The following is a 27,551-nucleotide window of genomic DNA, read 5'->3' on the forward strand; positions in this document are numbered from 1 at the left end:
GCTCCGTTCCCCCCATTGGCCGGAAGTGGTCAGAAGTAGTGAGGGTGCGTGCACCTGTAATAGAGCACCGATGGGGGAAATGCGGCAGGAGGGGTGAGTACACCCTCCCCCGCCCTTAAAGTACTACTCCCGCTGGTGCCGAAGATCTTCGGGCACATCTCTAGTGTTTAGAGCAGCTGCCGGCTGTGTTAAGCTGCCCTCTTGTTCCCCCCAGGCTGCCCGTAGAAACCTTTTAAAGGCAGGATTCCCCTTTGCTTGTAAAGGGGAACCCTCACCAGATTCCCTTTTACAAGCATCAACCCTCAAATCAGGTCTAAGCAGCTCTACCCAGTTCAACCCAGTTTGATTGAACAGACTGGACCTCCGCCCAGTTCGAATGAACTGGTTCGCAGACCGGCAGTTCAGTTTGAATTTGGTTTGAATTTGAACTGAATCACCAAAAATGGTTCTATGCACACCCCTACATGTCAACATCATTAGGAGAAGGCATAACCTCCCTAAATGCCTGCCTGGATGCAGTGATGGGCTGGATGAAGGATAACAAACTGAAACTGAATCCAAATGAGACAGAAGTGCTTATTGCGCTGGGTTGGGACTCGGGAGACAATTTTGATCTGCTGGTTCTGGATGGGTTCATACTTCCCCAGAAAGAACACATATGCAGTCTGAGAGTGTTTCTGGATCCAATCCTCTCCCTGGTGTCTCAGGCTGATGCAGTGGTCATAGGTGCTTTCTATCAGCTTCATCTGATATACCAGCTGTGTCCATTCCATTAGATAAATGACCTCAAAAGTGGTATGTATGCTGGTAACCTCCAGACTTGACTACTGCAGTGTGATCTATGTGGGACTGACTTTGTACATACTACATAGTCTGGAAACTGCAGTTGGTACAGAATGCGGCAGCCAGGTTGGTCTCTGGGTCATCTCGAAGAGGCCAACATTTCTTTTTTTAAAAAAATCACTCATGCCCCTTATATATCCATTTTGGAACAAACCATCTCCCTCCTCAAAGGGCTTCACCTATCTCCATCCCCAAACCCCTCAAAAGCAAGACCTTTGTCAGCCACCAGCCCCCTAGTAAATAATATGATTTCATTTTACTTTTTACTGTGGGGAGCTGTTTGGCCCACACCAGAAGTAGGAGGCATGCATATACTCCCCCTGAGGAACTGAGCAAGTACTGCAAGAGACCCGCGCCTCAGTTGTTGCCACTGCTATTTTTTTTCTCTCCTTTGCACTCAAGTTCTCACCAACACCAGACAATCCAAGTCACAGAGGAAGAAAATGAGAATACCATTGGTGAAAAGATGTGCCGCTCAAGCACAAAAGAAAGGCGGGGGAGGGGGAGAACAGAGCAGTGGCAGACAGCATCCTGTCCACACTGCACTTCACATAGGAAGCCTAAACACTGGGTGGATAGATTGGTAGTAAGAATTCCACAAATCTGTTTGTTGCAGCAGCTGTCACAAAATCCATGAGGATGGGTTTCAAAATGAAGTGGAGGCAGTTGTCACCTGGTTTCGAGGCAGTTGACACCTGGTATCCAGGAAGCCTAGGAAAGCACAGCATGCAAGGCTTTTTTAAAATTATGTATATAATTAATTAATTAATTAATTAATTAACACACACACCCATCCTAGGATAGTACCTCAAAAAATAAGACAATCTGGGATAAAAGAGGGCACAAGGACACCCTAGTAGAGGCTTAACTGGGCTGCAGTGTTACCATATGGACTTATTCATGTTCTCAATAGAGAGAATATTTGTTGGAGTAATTGGTTACTGTTACTGTCATTGCTAGGCAGCCATTTTGGTTATAAATGGCATTATTTCAATAGAGTCTTGACAGAGCTGCATGCTTCTAGCAGAGCCCAGTAAAACAAATAGGGCAGAGGAATGGGAAAACCACTGAAAATGATTGGTTATTTATCTAGAATTCTGGTCATTTCCATTAGTCAACAGAGATCAAACCAGTGGTAAAATGGTGAAAGAGAATCCTCTCAGGGAATGGATGAAGGCCCTGAAAATTCTATCGAGAGGACTATATAAGCCCATGAGAGGAGTTTGAGGCAGATTGGAGTGTAAGCCTTGATGTGTGGCAGATACTGGGGTCAGGGTTTAGAATCATTGCTAGCTGTGGACTGGTGACCTTGGATGAAGGCTAGCCAATGAAGAGAGGACCAGAGTGTGAGACATCAAGCAAGCCATAATGGAACCATACCTGAGTATGGAGGGCAAACTTGGAGTCTGAAGATTCTACCCCAGCTATTAGAAAGCATACCTAGTTTGGAATAGTAGGAGGCCTCTAGCATTTAAAGAGACCGTGCACCTTTGTCATCTGTTTATGTGTGTGCCCCTGGAGAGAAGACTTGTGGAAATTTGCCAGTTATTTAAGGCTGGTAAGCTATTCTCATCACTCCCTTATATACCAACCACCACTCTAGAGAAATAATAAGGCAGTATTCATTTTAACTTATAACTTTTATCCTTAATACTACCTTACAACCTTACCATTTATATTTAATAAATAACAGATATTTACCCCTTACCAAGTCTCTAAGTTTGGATCTTCTATGCCCAAAGCCAACACCATCTACTAAGGGGAGCAGGATTAAATGCACTTATGTTGGGAATACAGACTTATTTGTGGCCGTGGGGCATGGTTGAGGCATTAAAGTTATTGAACAGGTAAACTTCCAGATGCAGGAAGTGAGCTGAGGCTCTTCCATATCCAGTCCTTCACAGTTCCCAACTTTACACAAGGAACACTAATCAGTTGCATTCCCTCTCTCCAAGCCTGTTGTGACCAGAGTGGCTCTCAGGCTCATTGATTTCAGTAGTTACTTCACAATCACTGTATTGTGGATTGTAGCCTAAGCCAATCTACATCATATTAAGGTCAAAGGCTGTCCATTCCACAGACTAGTACAGGTGGCCCTCATTATCTGTAGTCCTGGAACCTATGATTTCACATATCCGCAGTCAGACTATATAGACCCAACATCTATATGCAGTTTTTAAAAAACTCAGCATTCACCTATCCACGGTTTCTGGGTGGCCAGAAATGATCTCTGAGGTAATTTCTGGCCATTATTTTGCTAAACAGAGCCATTTTGTGGCTCTTTTGTTAAAAAAATCAACAACACCCCCCCCCCAATGATTTTTCACGAAAAATCAGCTAAATTGGGGCTGGGGGGGGCATTACTGGACAGCTGTAAACCTGGAGAACATGGCACAGTATGTTATTTCACTTTTTTCTGCCATCTCCCTGCTTTTTTGCCCTTTTTCTGACCCCAGAAATTTGTGGGAATAGAACCCCCATGGATAATGAGTGCCACCTGTAGTAGGATTTAAACTTAGGCCCCATTTGCATGTAATGCCAAACCAGAGTTGAATGTGGCAAAGGTTAAAATCAGTGTACATCTGAATGCGTGATCTGAAGTTTGAAGGCAATAGCATTACGTCTGAATGCAGACTCCACCATAACCATGGTTTCATGCTGTTTCAGGAACCAAAATCATAGCGAGGGTGTAACCAGCCAGTTATTTATTGTCACTCTCTTTACTCAGCCATCAGAGAGTGTTCCTAAGAGCAAGATATGATGCCCTACCATTGGCAGTTTTTATGATAAATTTCTGAAAATTCCCTTGGCCAACTGGATCTGCCCTTATGGTTCAGGTGAGGTTGAATCTGTCCACATGTATTGTTAAATTTGTATGCCCCGCTTTTCATTAAGAAAGTCCCAAGGCGGCTCACAATAAAATTTATGTTGCTATATTGTTCCTTTTATAATGACAGTCGGCTTAGTCTCATTACATTGTTACATCTCATTGTTATTACATTACCCCAGCCAAACTGAGGAATTTTATGTCACACTGCTCCTTGCAGACAAGAATCTTCTATCAGACACAAGGTTGCTAAATTTTGTGTGGCTGCCGTTAAGATCCACCAACAAATAATTTCTACCCTTTAGCTCTTACTATAAAATGTTTCCTTTGTTGGTGTATTGTATGATAGATTTCTTATTTGAATGTTGTATAAGTTGTGTTTATGTCTGATCTACGATCGTAATAAAGCTATTCATTCATAGAGAGGGTGGCCCAGATCCACCCAGGAACACACCTGCTCCATGTCTGCTGTGCTTCTCAATGGCCGCCTCTCTGAGCCTTCCCTGCCCCCTGTCTCTACACACCTCGAGCCACTGCCCAGCAACAGGAATACTGCCTTGTCCCTTCTCAAGCTTCTAACCCTGTCAAAGGGATAAGTCACATTGCAGGATGCCCAATTGCCACACTCTCTTGTGTTCCACCTTCTGGTCAACAGAAGAGAAAGGGGACAAGATGGCAAGATGGGCACTATGTGTTTTGGTCACCCAAAATAAATGGGTCAAGAAATATGTTCAAGCACATGAAGTGGCAGTGGTGCCATAAACCGTGCAACCTGATTAGATTGATGCAAAGATAAGATATGGCAGGGCTGTGATACCCGGTGTCAGCTTTAAAAGACAGCCCCACCAAGGAATTCTTGAATGTCTCTTTTCTACTTTTTGTACAATAAAGCTGGGAAAGGGGAACCCAGCCCCTTTCCCTTGGGTGCAAGCATGCACTTTATGGTATTACTCATAAGAAGAACTATCCAAGGGAACACAGGGATTGGTCAAGATCATTAATAATGTGTGACAGTGGCCTTTCTCTCAAGGACTGTTCTCTCATGTGAGTGAAAGGCCATGGAGACACACCTGTGGGCCGAACAGCAGATGCTGTCCAGCCTGGTTAGTTGACACAAGCAAGCCATGGGGACGGATTCCTCAGAAACACCTTTCCTTGTCTTGGTTACTGCCGTGATGAAGCAGTCCAAGCAGTCTGTCTGCCAGTCCAGCTGTCCATTGGCACATATCCATGTTTCCTTTTTCTTGGTACAGCAACCCTACTTTTCTGGGATCGCTGATAAAGGAAAGGGTCATGGTGTACAAGTTCTATTATTTACCAGAGAGAATGGGGGCCCCAAACTCCAGGGGCCCCTTGATTTGGATGGCTTAACTCATGAGAGCGCAGTCCAACAGAGGACTGAAACTTACTGGGCCTCTGATCCCCCCAGTAGACTGAGAGAAGGCTAATCCCCAGCCAGCAAGCTGACACAGGGGCAGGAGTGTGTGCTTGGGTGTTCCTGGACTGCTTTTCTGGGGTCTGCCATTGCAAGAGCATCCTTGGTCACAGTGGAGCACACCCCAGGATCCTTTGCCCTCCCTAATATGCATATTTCCTCCTATGAAGTTATAATGATCCCTTCCTGGTGGAGTAACAGAAAAATATTTCTCCTCAGCATGCCCTTGTTGCCTGAAATTGTGCTTTTGTGAGGCTGTTTTGCTGTGGGGCTCTTATGAAGGTGGCAGAGCCATTACTGTCAAGAGAAAGGCTTCAGTGCCATTCAAAGAGATTTAAATGCCCTTTCCCTGCTGACGGCAGGCAGTCCATTCCCAAAAGGTATAATTGTGCTCAGCAGCACGCCCCCTTGAAGCTCGTGGCCAATGGCTGCTGCCTAGCAGACATTCTGATGCCTTGCCTACAGTCTGGCAACATGGGCATTACAGAGCTTGCTGGGATGCGACCTCAGTGGACCAGGAAGTGGGAGTGGCTCCTCTACCCTGAAACTGGAAGTTGCCTGGGTACGGTTGGACAAACATCTGCAATGTGATTCACAACTTAACTTAACACAACTTAAACACAACACAACTTAACACAACTTAACCTTGGATTTATCTACCACTGTTTGCCATTACATGCAAATGCAGCTTTATTTTGTTCCATTGACTGTAATGTGAATAACAACTTTATCCTTAGCCCAGTTAAGCTAAATTGCTAGTATTTAAGCTGATTTAGTTCTGTAGATTTGAATGAGGCTAAATCAGCTTAAATCAAAGTACTTCAGCTTAACAAAGTTGTGAATCAGACTCTAAATCGGATTAGATCCAGGCACCCTGATTTAACTAATCTGTAGTCAGCTTATTAAAATAAGTGCTTTTAGTATATGTAAACCATATTTGTATCCAAGATATTTGCCTTGCTCCCACATCCAATAAATATGGAGACTGTATTAATTTATTCTACATCTTCATTAAATACCTGAGCTTAATATAATGGGACAGTAAGAGGTTCACTTTCCTATACTGTAAGTTATATGCTTTTCATTGAGAATTCTACTGACTGAACATATAAGTCATTACTTAAAGTCATGGCTTTAAGAAGGGTTTGGATAACTTTATGGAGGAGAGGTCTATCAACAGCTACTAGTCGGAGGGCTATAGGCCACCTCCAGCCTCAAAGGCAGGATGCCTCTGAGTACCAGTTGCAGGGGAGTAGCAGCAGGAGAGAAGACATGTCCTCAGCTCATGCCTGTGGCTTCCAGTGGCATCTGGTGGGCCACTGTGCAAAACAGGATGCTGGACTAGATGGGCCTTGGGCCTGATCCAGCAGGGCTGTTCTTATGTTCATTCTATTTTATTTTGTATTCTAACCAAAGTGGAGACCTGTCTGGCTGTGATCAAATGCAGATTTTTTTATTCATGGATGAAATTTGTTTTCATTTTGATAAATCAAATGATAATCCATAACATTACACTTTTGGTAAAAGTGTCAAAAACTGTGTGCTACCCAGGTTTGGGAATGGTGTGTGCTCCCAATTTTCAGTTGTGTGGAAGCAGGAAAACCTGGATAGAAGTGATTGTGTGGAAGCAAGGTAGGAGGAAAAGCTAACCAGGTTTCCCTCCTACCATGATTCCACACAATCACTTCTACCCAGGTTTTTCTACTACCTTGCTTCCATACAACCAAAAATTGGGAGCACACACAGCTAGGTAGAACACAGTTTTTGATTGTGTGAATGACCTCAATGAATAAACTAATACATGATTAATAATAAAGGAGAGCACCCTATGCATCATCACAAATGCTGTATTTATTTTAAAATACATGGTGGGGGAAATTTATTATTATGAACAAACTAACTCAACAAGTTAGGCAGGCTAAAAATCCTATTTTGAATATCAGTAAAATGACATTCTTGTTCCTGTTTTTTAATTCATATTGAATCTCTGTCCCAAATGAGCATGCTTCTCCTAGATACAAATGGCTGGCTTTCCATGCAATGCTCCATCTGCCTTGGAACAGATTGTTTGCACTATTGTGCAAGAGTGCTCTTGTGCAAGAATACAAATTCATGCAGAGTTTTCAAATAGATGGTCATTGGAAATAATGACCCTCCTTAAGTGGTGCAGCGGCAAAATGCTTGATTAACAAGCAGAAGGTTGCCGGTTTGAATCCCCGCTGGTACTATATTGGGCAGCAGAGATATAGGAAGATGCTGAAAGGCATCATTTCATACTGTGTGGGAGAAGGCAATAGTAAACCCCTCCTGTATTGTAATCCTATATCATAAAAGGCTAAAGTGTGCGGCCGTGCTGCCCATGTCTTTTGGGGCCGTTCTGGGCATTCGCGATGCGCATGCCCAGATCAGCCCAAAAAGATACGGCCGCCCAGACACGGGCGGCCATGTTGGCCTGAACGGCCCATGCAAGTGCTGCCGCGGCCGCCCAATTCCTCCTTCCCCGCTCCCTCCACACATGATTAAGGGCCTAAATGGCCCATGAAATTACCGCCGCCGACGCCGACCGTCCTCCCGCCCTCCCAGCTGCCCGATTCCTCCAATCCCGCTCCCCCGCCACATTATTAAGGGCCAAACTGGCCCATGAATTTGCCGCCGCCGACCACCCCCCGCCTCCAAGATGCCCGAGTCCTCCTTACCCGGGAAAAAGCATAATCAGAGCAGGAGAGAGGAGCTCGCTAGCAGAGCTCCTCTCTCTGCAAAGCCTCTTTCCAAACTGGCGCTTTGGCCGCAAAGGACGCCTATTGTGTCCTTTGCGTCCATAGCGGCAGTATGGGAAGAGGCTTTGCAGAGAGAGAAGCTCTGCTAGCGAGCTCCTCTCTCCTGCTCTGATTATGTTTACAGATCACCCCGGCCAGAGCAGGAATGGAAGAAAAGACACAGGGACGAAGGAGAGGAGAGAGAACAAAAAAAAAAGAGAGGAGGAAAACAACAACAAAGATAAAGAGACAAAGAGAGAGAGACAGACTGTCAGGTAAAAATAATTTTAAAAAACCCAAAAAAACCCACACAAACAGAAAACCAGGGGAAAAGAGATGAAGAACGCTTAAAGGGGAGAAAAAAGGGTGGAGAAAGACATAGAGAAAGAGAGAAAAAGACAAAGAAAGAGAGACAGACAGTCAGGTGACAAAAAACAGGGACACACACAAACACAAAAACAGAGGAAAAAAGAGATGAAGAACACTTAAAAGGGGGAACAAAAGGCTAGCGCCCGTTATTATAACGGGCTTAAAAATACTAGTGTAAATATAAACCTCTCCTGTACCAAAGAAAACCACAGGGCTCTGTGGGTGCCAGGAATCGAAATCGACTCAACGGCACACTTTACCTTTACCTTATTGTGCAACTGCAATTCAGCAAGTTTTTCAGTCTTGTGCAATAATGCTCTTGAACAACTGTGTAAATGCTCTTTTCCAAAGTAGACAGAGCATTATGCAGTATGTCAGCCAGATATGTATATTTCTAATATGCTAGTTACTGTAATTCCCCTACTTTTTAAATTTGTTACTCAGACTGCAGCCATCACTCTTTGATAAAACTTTAATGCAAAAAAGAACCAAGCCTTCTTTCATGGTGCAGTCATTGACTGACATCCACACAAACACAGTGCTGGGGGCGGTACCAATCTATGCCTCCCTCTGAAGCCCACTGTACCACCTGAACATATGTTCCTGAGAGTCATTTGACCCTTAAGGACATATGTTTGGGAGACAAGTGAGCTTCAAAGAGAAAGGGAGATTGGCAAAAAAATGCCCCTCCCCCATAGTGCCGACACACTGTTACCTGAATATTGCTTATACTGTTTATTACGTGTGTGTGTGTGTGTGTGTGTGTGTGTGTGTGTGTGTGTGTGTTGCTATCAAAGGAGGGCCACAGTTCCACAAGGAGCCTTCAGTGTTGCTGCACCGAAGGTTTCTTTGGGCAGCAGATCAGATGGGGAGGGGGAGGGGTTTTCATGTCTGTCTGTCTTTCCCTTATCTCCAAAAGCCCTTTACACTAGTAATATGTTCCTGAGAATTGTGCAAGCCTCTCAGGAACATATTTATATAAATGGAAAGTGCTTAGGGAGGGAGAGGAGACAAGTGAAAATTGTTCTCCACCCTCCATGCCCGGTCCGCTGTGCAAACAGCCAGATGGCTTTAAGTGTAGCTTAGATACTTTTGTGGAGAACAAATTTATCAATGGCAATAGTCCTCAAGGTTCAGAGGCAGAATGCCTCTGAATTCCAGCTGCAGGGAAGCAATAGAAGGAGTGGGGGTATGCTTTCATCTTCTGGCTGTGGAATTCCCGGAGACATTTGGTAGGCTACTGTGGGAAACAGAGTGCTGGAGTAGATAGGCCTTGGGCCTTGTCCAGGAAGGCTCTTTCTAGACCCGCAGCCCTCCTTCCATCGCTGGAGGGCTGCACATCATATAATACATATTAGTTTTTTCTCTGTACTCTGGTCAGGATGCAAAGAATGGTAGAAGTAGCTCATTGAGTTCAAGGGGAATTTAGACCTGTTTTTCTTAAACATTGCCCTTTCATGACATATGGCAACCTGTTTGTGAGGGGAGTTTGAAAAACAGGAGGATGGGTCAACAGTTCAAATGAAAACATTCCACTGTGCACTTGTGCTGCTGTTGAGTGAGTTGAAAATAGCTCTTAAATTTAGGCATGATCTTGGTATCTTTGAATCTCTGGAATTTCTGAACTGCATACAACTATTTTTCTGGGACATTGGTTTATTTTGCATAGAGCAGACCTTCTGAACTATTCAGTCATGGCCAATTGGTATCTGAATGTAGGCAATCAAAAGATTACCGCCCAAACTTCACATGGTTCCCAAATTACATAGCAAAACCACAGCACCCCAAATCCACTTTATGAACATATTTCAGAATAGTGCCTGTTGATCCTCTGAGGGTTGAATCAGCTTGTGTTAAGTGAGTTTAAACTGAGAACAAAATAACGTTTAAAACAGTTGTCTTGTTTTGTTGGTAAGAGCTGACTGTGGGTGTTTCTATAAAGTTGTAAGTCTGCAAAGTGTTAGGCAAGAGGCAGACAATATGTGGGGAGATAATGTTTCCTTAACATTTGCACTTATTGTTGACAGGAGCAGAAGATGAAATCCCTACTTCAGAATTTGTGATGTTCAATTTATTATTGGGGCCATTCCAGATGAAAAAGGAAAACAAATAACAGGGAGGTGGAAATGTTAGTGCTAAACAGAGCACTAGTGTACAGATAGCCCATTCTGGGCAAATAGCGCACTATCTTGTGCACATATAATGGATGGAAACCTGGGTAACTTCACATGAGAAGAGAAGAGGATGCTGCAGAGTGATACTGTTACACTTTTAAAAAAAGATTATGCATGCTCCAGTATTGGAGAGGAGCATACAATCTAATTAAGCACATGATCCAAACTTTAAGGTGCACACCAGCAGAATGAGGGTAGAATTAGGAAGCAGTGATTTATGTCTGGCTAGTCACCTTAAGTGGCGCAGCAGGGAAATGCTTGACTAACAAGCAGAAGGCTGCTGGTTCTAGTCCCCACTGGTATGTATCCCAGACTATGGAAAACACCTATATCAGGCAGCAGTGATACAGGAAGATGCTGAAAGACATCATCTCATATTGCGCAGGAGGAGGCAATGGTAAACCCCTCCTGTATTCTACCAAAAGAAAACCACTGGGCTCTGTGGGTGCCAGGAGTCGAAATCGACTTGACAACACACTTTACCTTTAGGAAGAGGAACAGAAAGATTTTCTTTTTAAATGACCCCTGCTAACTGGCAAAGAGGGGCCTTTTTAACGTGATGATTCTCTTTATTTCACAGGGAGAGAGCAACTGGCCCTATCCACCCCCAGCACAGTACTTCCTGTCACTGTTGCTGGTCTCTATCTATGTTTCTTTTTTAGCTTGTGAGCCCTTTGGGGACAGGGAGCCATCTTATTTATTTAGTATTTCTCTATGTAAACCACTTTGGAAACTTTTGTTAAAAAGTGGTATATAAATATTTGTTGTTGTTAAATGGTGCTCAGTAGCAAGGCATGATTTAATCCGCTGCAGCATCAGAAAAGGTGAGATGGGGTGGTGTGGTTGCATAAAATATTGCTCCTCTCACATCCAGTTTAAATTGAAAAGGCTTCTCTGAGAACTTTTGGTCGAGCTCTACATAATATACATGAGAGATCTGATTTAAATCTCTTGTAATATCATTTAAGAAGTATTATGTTCTCTGGCAATGTTATTTTTAACAAAGACAATTTTTGGTTACACCATGTTCCTTGGTTGAACAGAAGGGAAGCTGGGATGGGAGGTGTGCACAGACCTCCCATTCCCCCCTGATGGCCTGGCATTGTGCCTGCATACGTATCTGTGCATGCGAGGATTTTTTTTTTTTAAAGGTCTCCCATACTGTGCAGCAAGCCGCCAGTCTAAGAGGAGGGTGAGGTTGCTGCTTCTGAGCCACTCCACAGCCCACCTAAACTGCTTCTGACAGCAGGGCTGTTCTGTGGCTACTAAGCAGCATGTCATTGCACTTCCGATGCTACTCCCATTGGAAATAACTGCCCCAAGGTCTCCCAGTGAGCTTTGGATTGATATACAAGGTCTCATCTAAAGGATTCAAAATCCCCAAAATTATTGGGAATGATGGGAGTAACATTGGAATTCGGATGACACATTTCTCAGTAGTGACAGAGGAGCTGTGTCATCAGAAACAGCGCAGATGGGTTGCAGAGTGGCTTAGAAACAGTAAGATCACTCCTCTTGGATTGGTGGCTCACTGCACAGTATTTGGTCCGGGGCTCTTATGAACCCTTGCGGTGATCCCTCTGCAGACAGATGCTGTGCCAACAGTAGATGGTACTGAACCCCACCAGAGGCGCACCTAGGTAAATTTGGCACCTGGACCACCACCCCTGTGAGGACCCCCCGCTACAAAGCCCCCTGAAACCTACTTTTGAGGGCCTCCTGCAGCCACCCTGCAGCCACCCTGCACCCACCCCACCGAACCTCCAACCCCCTCCCATAATTTCATCCACCATGTGTGCGGCCAAGGTGGTAGCGGGTGTGTGTGTGTGTGTGTGAGCTGAGCAGGTCTCCCCTCCAGCAGCGGCCAGAGCAACTGCTGGGCCTGTCTGGCCCAGCAGCTCTTGATAACTGTGAGGCACTCCAGCGTACCTCTGCATCTGAAACAGTTAATTGCAAGCCCATCATAAGCCCATGATGTTACATCAAGAGCCACTGGGCCAGACGGACAGGCCCAGCAGTCGCTCTGGCCACCACCACTTGTAGGGAAGGCCTGCTCGGCTCACCCCAGGCTGCCACCCCTCAGCCGCACACATAAAGGCTGAAATTGCGGGGGGGGGGTGGAAGTTCGGCATGGTGGGGCAGCAGTGGGACGGGCACAGGGTAGCTACAGGAGCCCCCCCCCAGGCCACTTGGAGGGCCCCTCAGACCTTGAAGGCCACAGGCCAGGGCCCCATGTTCTGGAGGTAAGAACGCCTCTGAACCCCACATCTTTCCCCATGAAATACATAGCAGGGTGGGGGTAGAGTTAGGTTTCTTGCAGGTGAGATTGCAAATATTTTTATTTCTTAAAAAAAAAAAAATACACAGCACATTTGCACATTCTAGTGTTGAAGTTGTAGGGAGATATATAAGGCATTTATGCATTTAGACCAGAAAGCTCACCAAATTGCGGGACTGGATTGTATGGGAAGGAAGTAGTCTGCTGGTGTTGGTTGAGAATTATATTTTAAAAAACTATCACCTGGATTGGAGGAGTATAGTAGAGGGCACTCAAATTATGCGTTGGAAACAATCAATGTATTTTTAAAATACATTCTTTCAAAATAGTGTGGACATGAGGCTGAGGAAGACCTGTGTCACATGCAAAGTAGGCACTGAGTTCCTGTGGAACCTGCACAACTGTACAGATGGCAGTTGCAAGAGCATTCGCTAGATACTACCTGGAGAAAGAATAACATTTTCCCAGCAACAGTATAGCAGCTGACATCCAGAGTAACTTGTGCTGCTCATGTGGTGGCCCTGTGCCATCTGCGCACCGCACGAGCCAGTGATGCCCTTTGAGCGTGACATCATAAGCAAAAGGGTGTGGTCCGGTCTCTGAAGGGCCTGCACGAGTCCACCAGAGCCCTCCAGAGAGAGAACAAAAGGAAAATAAATGCACCCAGCCAGCCAACTATGGCTGGGAATGAACTCTGGAGGGCTCGCACAGCCCTTCCATGGCTCACAGCCAGGTTCTTTGAACTCATCTGCTCAATAGTGGCTCTGCCCTGGAGGAAAGTATGAATCTCCCAGAAGAATGAAGTACATCTTTGGAACAGTAAAGCAATCATCTGGAAAGCTCTTGTATTCTCAAGAATGCAGCTGCATCTTTTTGAAGCAGTGTGGAAAGGAGAACCAAGGGTTTTTAAATTTATTATATTTACTTGGAGCTATACCCCAAGTAAATTTTGAGGGCTGAAAGCAGCAATATTTAAGTGTATAAAGATTCACAGTAAAAACATACTACATATATGATCTCAGGGAGAGAAAGGGATAAAGTGTGGGTGTAACGAAGGGGGAGAAGGGGAGCCAGAGACACCTCCTTCCCTTTCCCCTTGGGACCTTTAAAGCAACAGGTATAAAATAGGTGACTCCAGAAATTGTCACCCACAGGTTTTAAAATCTAATTAATAATTAATTTTATTGACTGCAAAGCGAGGCTAGAATCATCTGAATACGCAAGATATTCCCACACATCACAAAACAGGCAAGATGGAAATGCATGTTCTGGCATTAACACTTAACTTATGTTAGAGATTATATTTTTATATGTTAAATGATTTTTATATGTTAAATGGTTTAATGAGCCGATTCACACAAGCAGTGAAAACCTGTCTTAGGCAACCCAGTCTAGGCTTGGCTACTGTGTGAAGTGCCGGGATAGAGCCTGATCCCGGTGCTGCCTCAGCCCCAAGCCCAGGAATTTACCCCAGGCTTTAAGCTGGTTTTAAGGGCACGATTCTTCCCTTAACTACAGGTTCAGGGGTGTGTGTGTGTGTGTGTGTGTGTGTGTGTGTGTGTGTGTGTGTGCGCAGACTGCTCTAATCTACCACGTGCCACGTGTGCCACAGTGAGTGGCAGAGCCATTGGAGCATCTCTGCTCATGTGGAGGGAGGCAGATAGGAGCCCGCCATCCCTACTACTGCCAGTTTGGGTGATGTGCACAATCTCAGTGTGTACTACCTATGGATTAGGAGTAAAATACCTTAAACCTGAAGAAGAAGGAATGGGAAATCAGGGTAGGAAGTGATTAGCCTAATGAAACACCCGAACTGATGTTGAGAAGTGCCTTGGAACCAAAACAGGACATTTAAAACACACACAAAGGGTAGATGAGCATGACCTAAACCCAATCTGAGAGAGAGTTCCGGTTCCTAAAACTGGCCAGTCCAATCTGGGCTTCCAGGGCTGAGAACGAGTCTAACCTACCTCAGAAAGTTGCACTCATTCAGGAAGGTGGCTGAGTTTGTGAAAGGCAGCCAGCCAGCCTTCCAGCTTGTAACTCTGCCTGGGGTGCGATTATTCAAAAAAAGTAATGAAATATGAATATGACAAATATGTATATACCACTTTTCAACAAAAGTTCCCAAAGTGGTTTACATAGAAATGAATGAATGAATAAAATGGCTCTTTGTCCCCAAAGGGCTCAACTCACAATCTAAAAAAGAAACTTAGGACAGACACCAGCAACCGCCACTGGAGGGATGCTGTGCTGGGAATGGATAGGGCCAGTTGCTCTCTCCCTGCTAAATAAAGAGAATCACCACTTTTAAAAGGTGCCTCTTTGCTCAATTAGAAGGGAACCCACATTCTTTTAATAAAAGTGAATTCCCCAATATTCTTTAAATATATGTTGTCTTCCCTAAACCTAAGGAAGGGGGAAAGAGAAGGCAGGGGAGGAAGGAGTTTACAAACAGAATGCTATCTAACTGAAAGTGAGAGCACCAACGTGACAGACTTAGAGAAAAATTCCAAAGTCAGAGCAAGAACATACAGGCAGTGCAAAAACACAGGCCTAAAACACAGACTTCAACATAAGGCTCAAACAAATGAAACAAACCATGCAAGGCAACCAGAAAACAAACACTGCCCAATCTTATGAGATTTGGGTACACAAAGTAAATTGGTCCCATTCCTGCTTCCAGAGCAGGGACCCAGACTAACTTGACACAGAAAGCCTGGCACGTTCAGGTACATATAAGAGGAGAAGTCAGAGAGAAACAGCTTTGTTTTTAAAGGTGGAAAATCATCATTTTGTCTCCCTGTTTGTAATTTTTACCCATGGCAAGATCATGTAAATAAAGTAAATAGAATGACTGAATTCTAGCATCTCAGTGAGACATTAGAAGATTGTATACAATTGCCTAAGAGTGAGAGCTCCTGACAGCTAGTTAACAAGGCTGGGTGAATAAAGTGGCGGCAGGGGATTTTAAGAGTCTAACCAACAGTTCTCTTACCCTTAACTCACTTACTGGAACTCTCTTCTTAATTCAGAGGAGGAGAATGCAAGGTCAGAACACAGCAACAAAGCAGAAAAACAATGGGATACCTGTTTCTAAGTCTCAGAAAGGCCAAGAAGAGAGTGGGGGGGAAACCAATGTGCATGCTGCTGCCATGCAGGGGTACTTGGGCCTAGCGCTGCCCCAGCAGGAAGCTGCATGGGGCAGCGGAGAGCAGGTAAGGACCTGCTCTCCTCTTTCTTAAAGCTCTTGATCCCCGCTCCCCTCCCTGTGCCAGACCAGGGCTCGAACCACAGTTCGTGCACACCCCTAATAACAAAAAACCCTAATATGTTAAAATATTGAACTGAACAAATAACATCCTACTCATGCAGATTACTCTGTTCTTCTGTACATGTTCAAAGACGCAGGAAGACAAGCAATTCTCATCTGATCCTGGAGGTTAGAGCTAGGAGAGATGTTCTAGTAGCAGTTCCAGGAACGAGTTAAATGCAGCATACAGAACCCTTCAGAATATTCAGGAAGGCTTGTCAGTCCATCACATTTTGTTCCAGCTTAGTTTTGCAAAAGTGCAGAACTCTCTGGATTTTACATCTGTCATCTAGCTGGCTGCACAATTTCCCACGTTAATAAAAGTATACATGTCAGCTCAAATGTAACGGATTCCTTATTTCACTTCACAAGGGGATTCCCAAGGACAGTAAATGGCCTCTGTTTCTTGATCATGCCAAAGAGGAAAAAGAAAGAATAAAACTACATTATTATTTACAAAAACTATTGGCCAATGAATGACATCCCCTACTATATACAGTACATGTACTTGAAGAGGAAGGGCAGGATGCATTGCCACTGATGTATGCAGCTTCTATAGCGCCTTGCCGCTCTGCATACTCAGGAGGAGATCACCATATCAGGCATGCATATAGAAAATAATCACTCCAGGTGCTCTCTGTCCTTGAGCTTATCCAGCAACGTAGGCCAGAACATTGAGTTATTTTTGCTCCTGGTTTAAGAAAGAAGCCTGTATGTTTGGGCTTGAGTCAGATTTCCAGCCTCCATATGTAGAGCCTCCAGGCATTCTGCACAAGGACAACATGGACCATAATAATGCAAATCAGTTGTGCAGTATGTAGGAATCTTTAGAAACACAAACAACAAAAGCCCCCGCTCCCCGCTGGATGATTGTGAGTTTTGCATACAATTCCTTTTTAAACTGTGTGTGCACTTGTGTTCAACATACACATGCACACACCACTACACATGCACACACCACTAACTAGGCTAAAAGCACATTGCAGCCCCTTTGATTTGGATGGCAGCATAAAGCATGTGCTTAAATCACTCCCATTGAAATAAATAAAGCACTTTAGTGTGCCTAAATTTGACTGGATCACACCCATGTTGCTGTATATTAAATTCAGGTATCCAAAAACTTTCAGAGTAAAAAGAGATTAAGGTGCATTCAATTTCCCCTTGTGCTGTAAAATGTGTGGAAATTGCACGTGAAGGGGCCCATCTTAATTTCTCCACCATATCAGCTGTAAAGTCTATGTACAGTCTTATATATTGTGCTCCTTTAGAAATGAGGCTTGATGCACCTATATCTTTACTCATGAGTAGATCTTACTGTTTCTTTCAAATAGCCATGAATAACAATGAGAACCTAACAGGGTTCAACCAAAAAGACAAAAAATTCAAAAATAACCCAACTCAAAATATAATCCTAGAGAATGTCAGCACTTAAAAAGACATAGAATCTTCTGCAATACCTAATAGAAAAGAGTGAACAATCAGTATTTATTTATTTATTGTTCAATTTCTATACTGCCTTTCAAAAGGCATCCCAATGTGGTTTACAAAAGTTAAAATACTACCTTGTAGGCCGATCGATCGACCAATCTTAAAATTTAATGTAAGTACAGTGGACCCTCGACTTACGAAGTTAATCTGTTCCGAACGCACGTTCGTAGGTCGAAATTTTCGTAAGTCGAAAAGCGCACCCACGGAGGTCTGGAAACATTCGTAAGTTGAGGAAACCGCATCTAAAAATTCGTAAGTCGAGGAAGCCGCATCTAAACCGGCAATGACTTCCGGTCATTTTTGTCGTTCGTAAGTCGAAAACTACAGATGTCGAGTAGTTCGTAAGTCGAGGGTCCACTGTAACTGAAAATAAACAAAAAGAATAATGCTCATGAAATAAAATCCAGGGTTATAATAAACATGTATATCTATATCAAATGAAATAAATTAGAAGGACATGTAAATCTATAGCAAATGAAATAAATTAGAAGGACATGTAAATCTATATCAAATGAAATAAATTAGTAGAATGGTCTTGTATACGAAACCACACTACTAATTTAATTCATTTGCTATATAGAAATATACATTTCTATGGATTTTATTTCATGAGCATCATTCTTTTTTATTTTTATTTTGATTGTGGAAGCTGCACCTGTTGAATTTCTGCCTGGATGCATCCCTGTCCAGCTCAATCTCAAACTGAAACACCAAGGCAAAGAGCGAGTGAATGGTAATTCATTTCTAAAGCAATGGTGACTGATATGGTACATAATGCTTAATAATGACGGGAGGGTACTGTCACACCAGTGGTGGACAAGGAAGTTGTCCCTAACAATGGGAGAAACCACTGTGGTGCTGGTTGAACAACTGGTGTCCTCCCCAGTACCTCCACTGTTTCTGTTTCCATAGCAATAGCACTGCTATACTCTTCTGTTGCCATTAGAATTGCACGTCATGTCAGCCAGTAAAAATAATTTATTCCATCCTTAAAATATGTACATTTTTTAAGTTTTAGGTTTTATTCTGATTGCCTTCTCTTCCAAGCACAGTCAACTGTTAATAAAACTGTTAATCAATGTGAATTGTACTGCAGTCTTAAAATGCATTTATTTGTATGTCAATTTAATACAAATAGAAAGAGTTTAGCTTTTGATGCTTATTCTAGTGGGTTTACAGAAGCTTCTGCTGGCACTAGATAAATTTCTAGCCAGCTGGTTGCTGCAGAATCAAACAAAGTTGAACTTGTGAGGGGCCCTTTTTATCAGTGAACCATGGTTGTGAGGGTTACACTTTAGCAATGAACCATGGTTGTAAAAGTTCCTATTTTAGCAACAAGAATTGTTTGTCCAGGTTTGCTATGGACTTTCTAAAGTTTATATGGTTAATAAGAATAGTAGACCTTTTCTATGTAGCACTTTTCACTTCTAAGCTTCAAATGATTATTTTACAAATGAGTTGAGTGGAATGTCTTTGCTTTGGATGCCTCCAAAAATTAGAAATGTGCGCATGTGTGTACATATGTGTAAAAGACTAATACCTTTATGGCACCATTTCTAATGGTGTGGTTTAAAACATTGTCTTCTCTACAGTCCATCCCTGGATAACGTGTTAATAGCAGACATTGGTTCACTGAAGAATCTTACCATCTGTACCTTGCATTTTAAAATTATTTTTCATCCATTTACTGATATGCTATATAAGCAACAGATACATGAAGCTTACTGTCAAAGGATGCCCAGCAACAAAACTGGAAATTGAACTGAGCTCTTCCGAATCCCTGAGCCCTAAATGCCACTTGGATTCTTGTACTTAATTGCAAAAACAAAAACCAGAAACAAGAACAATCAAAACCCCTCAGAAAACTACTTGTTGGGATTATTATCTAACATGTTCTCTCTCTCACTCACTCACAGGAACTTTTTACACCGGAATGCAAGTTTAAAGAGTCTGTTTTTGAAAACTATTATGTAATCTACTCATCAATGCTCTACAGACAACAAGAGTCAGGTAGGGCCTGGTTCTTGGGGCTCAATAAAGAAGGGCAAGTCATGAAAGGAAACAGAGTGAAGAAAACAAAACCAGCAGCTCATTTTCTACCGAAGCCATTGGAAGGTAAATTTTGGTTTGGCAGAATTAGATATATGAAAAAAATAAAATGCTCTCTCCACTTTTAATAGTGCAGCTGGAGTGGGTGGCTTCAAGTACTTGACTATTATCATTCCTGATTTCTATAGTGATATCACCCTAGATTAAAAAGGGATTCTGTGCCTTATTCTTGTTGTGTGTCAGAAAAGGGCAAATGGGAAATCTTTTCTCATGATTTTACATATTCAGGATGTGAGTGCAGAGAGCTGTTCTGAAAGCACCGTCCAAACAAGCCAGTCTTGCCCAGCTACCTGGCAGGGATTTGGGGGTCAGGGCGGCCTCAGAAGTACCAAGGGGAGGGGATTATTCAGCACCCTGGTCCTCCTACTTGATGGCAATCTCTTTGCCACAGCCCCTCTCTGGACACCTGTGGCCCACTCCTTGCCTGCCTCAGGCCCTCTTCATAAGCCTATACACAAGCAGCACAATCCCAGCCCCCTCCCAATGTGTCCCGCCCCACTTTATTAAGTCCCTGAATGGTTGGCTGGCCTCTGCTGTGCTTTCCCTCATCATCTCCCAGCCCCCTTCCTCTGGCGGCCCCCTCCCTTCAGAATGAGGCGTATCATTAACAACATCAAGGTGCACCTTGTCCTCGCCCTTCTGGCCTGGTCTCCGTGCCTTGGGAGCTTCCTGGTCCGACGTGCCTCTCCCTTCTCCCCGCTTCCTTGGCTAGCCAGGGAGTGTGGCTGCTACTCCACCCCATGGCTCGCGGCTTGCCATCGACCTGGTGTCGGCTCCACATGCTGCTGTGGCCTCAGAGGTGCCAGTAAGGCTGTCGAGTGGTTCCACTGGACAAGCACATCCCAGCACTTTCATCACCTTCTCTTCTGCGTCCTCCTCCTTTTCATAACTAGACCACTAGTGGCATGAGAAGGAGGCAACACATTTGGCTAGCAGAGGACCATCTCAGAGTGACTCTTTGCTGTGTGATGCCTGTGCCAGTCATCTTGGGAAAGAGCTGCTCTGGTGGCAGTGGATGGTGGGTGTCAGAGGGAGGCAGGCATGGCGACAGGAGACCATCTTTTCATCTCATTGATGTCCCCAAAATCTGCTGCTCTAGGCAACTGCCTTACTTCATCTCAGGGAAGATCAACTCCTGGCTTTACATCTCCAGATATAAGGTTTTTCCCCACCCAGTCTCAAGAGGACTGCTTTCACCATTCTCCCAAACCATACTAGGATCTCAGAAGTTAAGGATCTCAGATCTGGGATAAGCTAATTAATTTTTCTTGATTAACACATCTGACAGAAAATGGCATACTTTTGTATGTCTGACATCATGAGCCAAACAGCTTTATAGCTCAATCATAAACCATGTTTTATCAAAAGTAAGTTCCATTTATTTCAGTTGGACTTACTTCCAAATAAATTTATTCTGAATTGCAGATTTAGACTCTGACTTTTATATACATACAGTAGAAAGAATAAATTATGGAAGACAAAGATACGTTCCTTTTTTATTTCCTTTGTTGAAAAAATAGTAGCAGCAATTCACAGTCACAGATAAAGATGAACTGAGGAGCTGAAATGTTTCCTTGGGAAATAATTGTTGTCACCAATTGCTGAAATGATGTTTGCTGGGACTTCTTTTTTAACTTACCCTCCTCTCTTCTCTTCTCTCCATTTCTCTGCTGACTTCCCATGCAGTTGCCATGTATCGAGAACCATCTTTGCATGACGTTGGAGAAACAGTGCCAAAGGCTGGGGTGACTCCAAGTAAAAGCACAAGTGCATCGGCAATAATGAATGGAGGCAAACCAGTTAACAAGAGTAAGACAACATAGCCAGATCCTCATGGGTATTGTGACTTATTGAGCTCTCTAAGTACAGCTGAGCACTTTATCCTTGCAAGACTGTCTCACTCTGGTGTCTGCGGATCAGCTGGAGGCAAGCAAATGCTTGCTCTTCCCTCGGTCCACACTAGGTTATTGCAAACGGATAAATCTCAACCTGTAACTCCTCCCACAGCAAAGAAGACACCTGGATAACCAGCTGAACTCAGACCATGGAATGCCCTACCAGATATGGAATGCCTTTTTAATATCTTTTCTGTGACTGTGACACCTCATGTGAATGACATACTTCACAAGTACACTTGATATCCTGCCTGCTGACAGTTACCCATAATCCCCCTTTTGAGTCCAGGAAACCCATGTGTTTTAAGTTCAATTTTGTAGCACACAAAATTATATCAAGTAATTTCTAGATAGATGCTGTAAACCTGTGCTATTATGGATTTCTCTCCTTCCCCCCTTTTTTACGAGGCTGCTCGCTCCGCTGTCTGTCTCTCCTTTGCAGGGATTGTGTTTCTCTCAGATTTAGATGTTGCTGGTGGCTTAGTTTTGAAAAGCAATCAGGGAATCAGGGGAGCCTTCGAAACCCTATAGGAATGATAAAAGAATAAAATCATTGTCTCAGAGTTACAAATGGGGATTTGATGTGAATACACTTTCGTGCACTCCTGAGGTTGGCATTACTGTGGAGGAAAAAGCATCAAACATGGCCAGTCAACAATCCCTTGAGGCCAATGTTTGACATCCCCCTGGCAGTTTCTTTTTGTGTGCGTGTGTGTGTTTTATACATATCACAGGCTTACTGGTAATGGTAACATTTGCCTTGCCCAGTGAGCAAGACCCACACATTTTTGGGAAAGTGGGTCAAAAGAACTCTGTAGGCCTTGTAGGCCTGAATTAAGGCTCATTTTTCATCTACTAGTCCTCATTATTTGGAAGTCAAAAACAAGAATTAAGATGAATGAGAATTGCGCTACCTAAGTCCATTTCCAAAAGATAGAATCCTTTTCCTCTTTTTAATGAATGGAACGTAATCCCATCTTTATTTTTGGCTGTAGTCCACTCTCTTACTCAGCAAAGCATGGGCAAGGAAGTTGTTGTGTTCTTTTTTGCAGCACCGATGCAAAGGGTAGTTACAAAATATACTTTAATATTTTCAGTGTTCAAAAAAAAAAGGAGGGAAGTTTTTAAACAGGACATATTTAAAGAGTTCCTTTGTGTTTCTTTTTTAAAAGATCAGCATGCAGAGTTAAATACTCTTATGTATTATTTCACCATTACCCTGGCATCACATCTTTCCAGTTGAGCTTCTTAGAATAATATATGCCCACCAAATTGCTAGGTTTACGGTGCCTTGCCTTGATCTCAGTATTCTTTCCATTGTACTACATAAACCTAGGAAAATCCTAATATGATTACAAGGCCAAGAACTTTTATCATTCAGTTGCTTAATAAACAAAAAATACTGTTGACGTTTCCTGGATATCAGTTTAGAGTGTTGAAGAATTTAAAGGACAATGGCCCATAAGAGTCTTAGAAGACAGAACAAAAATGCTGTAAAACATTAAACAAGCAGGTAACAAGTTTGTAAGCACTTATTAGAAGTTACAAAAACAGAAGGCACGATATGGACCAAAATGTACCTCAGTTCTGGAAAACCACGTATGAGACTACAAGGTGTTCATTTTCAAGTTTAAGGGTACTTTGTTTCTCATTTCATTTCTGAGACTGTATTTTCAGAATGGCTTTTAAAAATTGGTTTACATTATTACCCATTATGATCTTTTCACATTGCCAGCTTGCTTAGGTGGCTATAGTTTGATTATCTCTGGATGCTTACCAGATTTTCATATGGGCTTCTATTTTAATAAGTAGACAATATACAGTATGTCCATACAGTATGTCCAAGTAGGTTATGTAAAGCTGCTTAATTAGAAATATACAAAGTGATTATTTTGACTGTTTAATTTGCATTTCATTTTCATTTAAGGCAAGAGACAAGTTGGTTCTTTTCAACCAGATCAATGAAGCACACACAGTATGTTCAATTTACAAGTATTTAACACGACAAAGACAAAGAAAACGATAGAGATATTTTGAAGCACTGAAAACAAGTATGCAAAAATAAGTCCTTCCTACCCCTTCACTCAATGGCTTCTAGGGAAGAAATTTCTCTGATAATCCTCTCATGAAGAAGCCTATTTTCCTTTTGTCAGGGTCCTTCACCACCACAGGGCGGGGGGAGGAGCAACTTGCTACCCCCTTCAATGTATTGGATGTTCAGTTCAGGGATCATCAAGTGGCTTGGTCTGTTAATGCACAGAGGCTGTGCAGTAACCCTGAAACTGAAGGTCTCTGCCCAGGTCTCCCAACTGTTCTCATTTTACCTTCACTTGTGAAATGTGTTGTTTTTCTCTGGTGCCCCAGCTCCTGCAGCCTGCCTGCTTGAACTTTAACTTGAGAATTAAGTTTCTGTACTGCACAACTAAAGCTAAACATTCTGGAAAGTTCTGGAACAGGAAAGCAAAATAAAAAATAAAAATGTGAAAAGTATCTTTTTTAAACCTTTTGGAAACAATTTCATAGAGGTGTTTGGAGGTGGGAGAGGATCAGACTTGGAATTTGCAAATGCTTTCAGAGTTGAGAAGGGAGCAAAAGAGAAAGGATAGTGTATTATCAATTCATGTAAGTAATTTGATTAGGTCAGAGAAGGAAACATTTCTACCCCAGCTGTATCCTAACCCAGATTGCTCCCACGGAAGCATAACCCTTTAAGCCCATTCTACAGGGAACACTTGTTGTGGTGGCTATTCCTGACCTTTCTATGCATGGAGAAGCTTTTGGGACACAATCAAAGTCTGCAAACTGGGATCCATATCTTTTGCCCCACATCCATGTACCCTGGGATTTGTATTGCAGTGCCAATCAATTGACTAGTTAATATAATTGTAAGGTTGACTTTATTTTTGTAAATGCTTATTACTCTACTGCAAGCAGAACATACACATACACTCTTTTGGTCATCATCATCTACACAGATTGTTTCCATGGGCGTTTACTTTTCTGACCGGGAAGGTGTTACAACAGTTTCTTTGATAATTCATTTCAACATCGAGGAGAGAGTTCTTTGTTCCTTGTGCTTTGGTTACTCCTTTAAGTTTGTCTCTTGTCTTATCTGTTGCATGGGAAGAGGATGGTAATGATGAACTGCATGTAGTAGGCTATATGTATCAGACCTGTTGGTATGTACTACTTAGCTGACATACATATAAGCAACACGTTTGTCTGCATTGTACAGTTTGTGTTTATTACCATTTTGTTGTATACACAGATGCAACATATTGAATAAAATATTTATATGAAGGCATATTGAAACAAAACAAAACAAACCATTTATATTTTAAAAAAAGATTGTGCAAAGTAACATTGCATTGGCTGCAGTATAACAAAATACCATGTACATAGTTTGGCAAAATTCAATTCTTTCTCCCCTTGACCATGCCAAAGAAAATTTTAGCTCCTTGATATATTACCTCTCTTGCTGTTTTCCAGGACAAGATGACACCATTTTGTTCCCTCTCCAATTAATTTTGCTGTCAAGTGAAACTTCCTTTCCAACTGTCTGTTACTTACTAAAGAACTGTACAGTAAACCTGATGGAATCAATTTGTATTTACAGATTGTGTGTGTTGTACTTCCATGTACACCATATGTTTTGAGTCTCAACAGTCTCCCTTCAGTTTGCATGTTTTGTTATCTTTCTTTTGTTGGCTTTAGCTTTATCCCCAAATGGGTTGCAGAGTGGAACCAAGAGGAAACAGTTACCAGCAATGAGCAAATATGATCATGATAGATAGCGTGCTAACCCCAGTATGAATTCAAACAGTAGTTCACCTTGATCCAGAGATCTGTGTGCAAACTCATGGATTGCTTGTATATGTTGTCTCATTCAAGCTGACAGAGTGAGTTTCTTCTGCTTAGATAAATGAGGAAGGCATTTTAGATGAAGGAGCTCCATGCATTCATAAAAGCTCACATACCCAAAAGTGCCATCACTGGATCTAGGTTAGGGGTTTGCCACCTGTGGCCCTCCAAATGTTGCTGAACTACAACTCCCATCATCCCCAGCCACAATAAATTATGGCTGGGGGTGATGGGCATTATGGTTCAGCAGCATCTGGAGGGCCACAGATTGGGAACATCTTATCTAGTTGGTGGACTGCTGTAGCGTTTGAACACTAACCATGCCCTATAAGCATCAAAATGGAAAGTTTACTTTTACTCTCACTACAAATCTTTATACCTTGTATAAATGCATAAACAAATCAATCTCTTGCTATCAATGTTCTGACATTTTTGTTCTGTCAACAAAGCAGACGTTATTAGTAGTACACCAACACTCACACATTCTATAGGGACCTAACATCTGACTTTACACTTTTGCATCTCCTGTTCTTGAAATTACTTTTAAACTGGCATTAAAAAGGATTGTTATTACACATTTTTCTGCATCCAAATACATTCTTTAGAATGATCTCACCCTGTAGCAAAACATTCATTTAAATGATTTCTTGTCATAAAGTGTTTTCTTTGTAACCCCCCCCCTTCTTTTTACACATATGGGGCAAACTGTCACTAGCCACTACAGTCTAGCATTAGATGAAGTAGAAATGAATGCGTGACTGTTTCCAGGCAAATATATATTTATTCCAGAAAGTTTAATGCAAATATTCAGAGCCAATGAAAGCATTTTTTTTAAAAGAAGCATTTGGTTGAAGACCAAACGATGAGCCATTTATTTATTTATTTTACATTTTATATCCCGCTCTTCCTTCAAGGAGCCCAGAGCAGTGTACTACATACTTAGGTTTCTCCTCACAACAACCCTTTGGAGTAGGTTAGGCTGAGAGATAAGTGACTGGCCCAGAGTCCCCCAGCTAGTATCATGGCTGAATGGGGATTTGAACTCGGGTCTCCCTGGTCCTAGTCCAGCACTCTAACCACTACACCACACTGGCTCCTTTCTCCCTCAAAATGCTAACCTCTCCCACAGATGATCCTTTTCTTCTAGCTGGGCAAGCAGGTCACACACACACAGACTTTCACCGGCTGCTACTGGCAGCTGGGGGGTTTGGGGGCCAGGAGGCCCCTGGAACTCCCATAATACACCATGGGAGTGAGTGGTGCAGGCTGGGAGGCTACTCATATGTAAGTGCCACACAGAGTCATGCAGCACTGACATACAATCAGTTACCCAGGGGTGAGAGAGCACACTCGTGCCCTTAACCCTGGCTAACAGCTGGGGCTCCCTAAAGGGTTTGCCCCCATGCTGCTGCCAGGAGCCATGCAGCTTCCGGAGCTTCTCACATGCAGGCAAAACCAGGCTGGGCTTCCTTAGCCCAGTTTTGCCTGTGTGTGAGAACAGCCTCTCTGTTATGCAGGAGATCTGTGATTTATCTTTGCTTCAAAGCCCCTGTGAGAACCTGCTGATTTGATTAGCGAGTGATGTTCAGCTCTTCTTCCTGTATAACCTTTGGCTGACATCCAGACTAACAAAACACTTGGGTTAGTGCAAGAGGTTCACATAACTGCGTGGAGTTACAAGGATTCTCTGGACTGTGCTCTTGCGCAAAGGTTTCCAGCACAATGTTTGAGGTGTGCCACAAGTTGCACACCTTGTTGTGCTAGTGCAAAAGTGTTTGTGCTAGTGCAACACTGATCTGGAATGCAGGCTCCAGACTTTGGGCAACTAGCCAGCACAACAGTCTTGTGCTAGCCCACATGTTAGCTAAAATGCTTTGCTAGTCAGATGTCATCCTCTGTATTTCCCACCTCGTGAGGCTACAAGCAAGCCATTTAGAGCAGGAAAATAGTATTTAGGGACAAGTTAAATACCTTGATCAAATTAGCAGCTCTCAATGACTGTTTTGAAGTATGGAAGATGTTGGGAGTTCAGATCACGGGATGCCTGTCTCATATGTAGTTAGTGTCTCTATCCTGCAGCAGACAAGTGGGAGACCATGTAGGGATGGATGGAAAAACACTATCATTTCTGACCCAGAAAAAAATGTGCCCCTACCAGAGACTGTTTTGCCAGAAGCTCACTGTATGTTCAGAAATAATCTAG

At 42.9% G+C, this 27,551-nt stretch overlaps 2 protein-coding genes across 7 annotated transcripts in view; one reads left to right on the plus strand and one right to left on the minus strand.

Moving 5' to 3' along the window:
• The window catches only part of FGF14 (fibroblast growth factor 14), a 474,303-nt gene extending 449,201 nt beyond the window's left edge, over positions 1-25,102 (plus strand). For all 5 annotated transcript variants that reach the window (XM_053311447.1, XM_053311449.1, XM_053311450.1 and 2 more), the window contains 2 exons: positions 19,400-19,598; positions 21,279-25,102. In XM_053311447.1, coding sequence (XP_053167422.1) covers positions 19,400-19,598; positions 21,279-21,415 — 336 coding nt within the window. In that variant the 3' untranslated portion in view covers positions 21,416-25,102. The remainder of the gene's footprint in view (positions 1-19,399; positions 19,599-21,278) is intronic.
• ITGBL1 (integrin subunit beta like 1) overlaps positions 24,466-27,551 on the minus strand; it is a 287,462-nt gene continuing 284,376 nt past the window's right edge. The window contains exons 13-14 of one of the 2 annotated variants that reach the window (XR_008319981.1): positions 27,320-27,421; positions 24,466-24,599 (exon numbers count right to left, since the gene is read on the minus strand). The gene's annotated coding sequence lies outside the window, so the exon portion shown is untranslated. Of the gene's footprint in view, positions 24,600-25,244; positions 25,398-27,319; positions 27,422-27,551 lie in introns of those variants that run through there. The other variant, XR_008319980.1, reaches the window with a different exon arrangement.

The sequence above is a fragment of the Hemicordylus capensis genome, chromosome 3 (assembly GCF_027244095.1).
Source record: "Hemicordylus capensis ecotype Gifberg chromosome 3, rHemCap1.1.pri, whole genome shotgun sequence".
NCBI lineage: Eukaryota > Metazoa > Chordata > Lepidosauria > Squamata > Cordylidae > Hemicordylus > Hemicordylus capensis.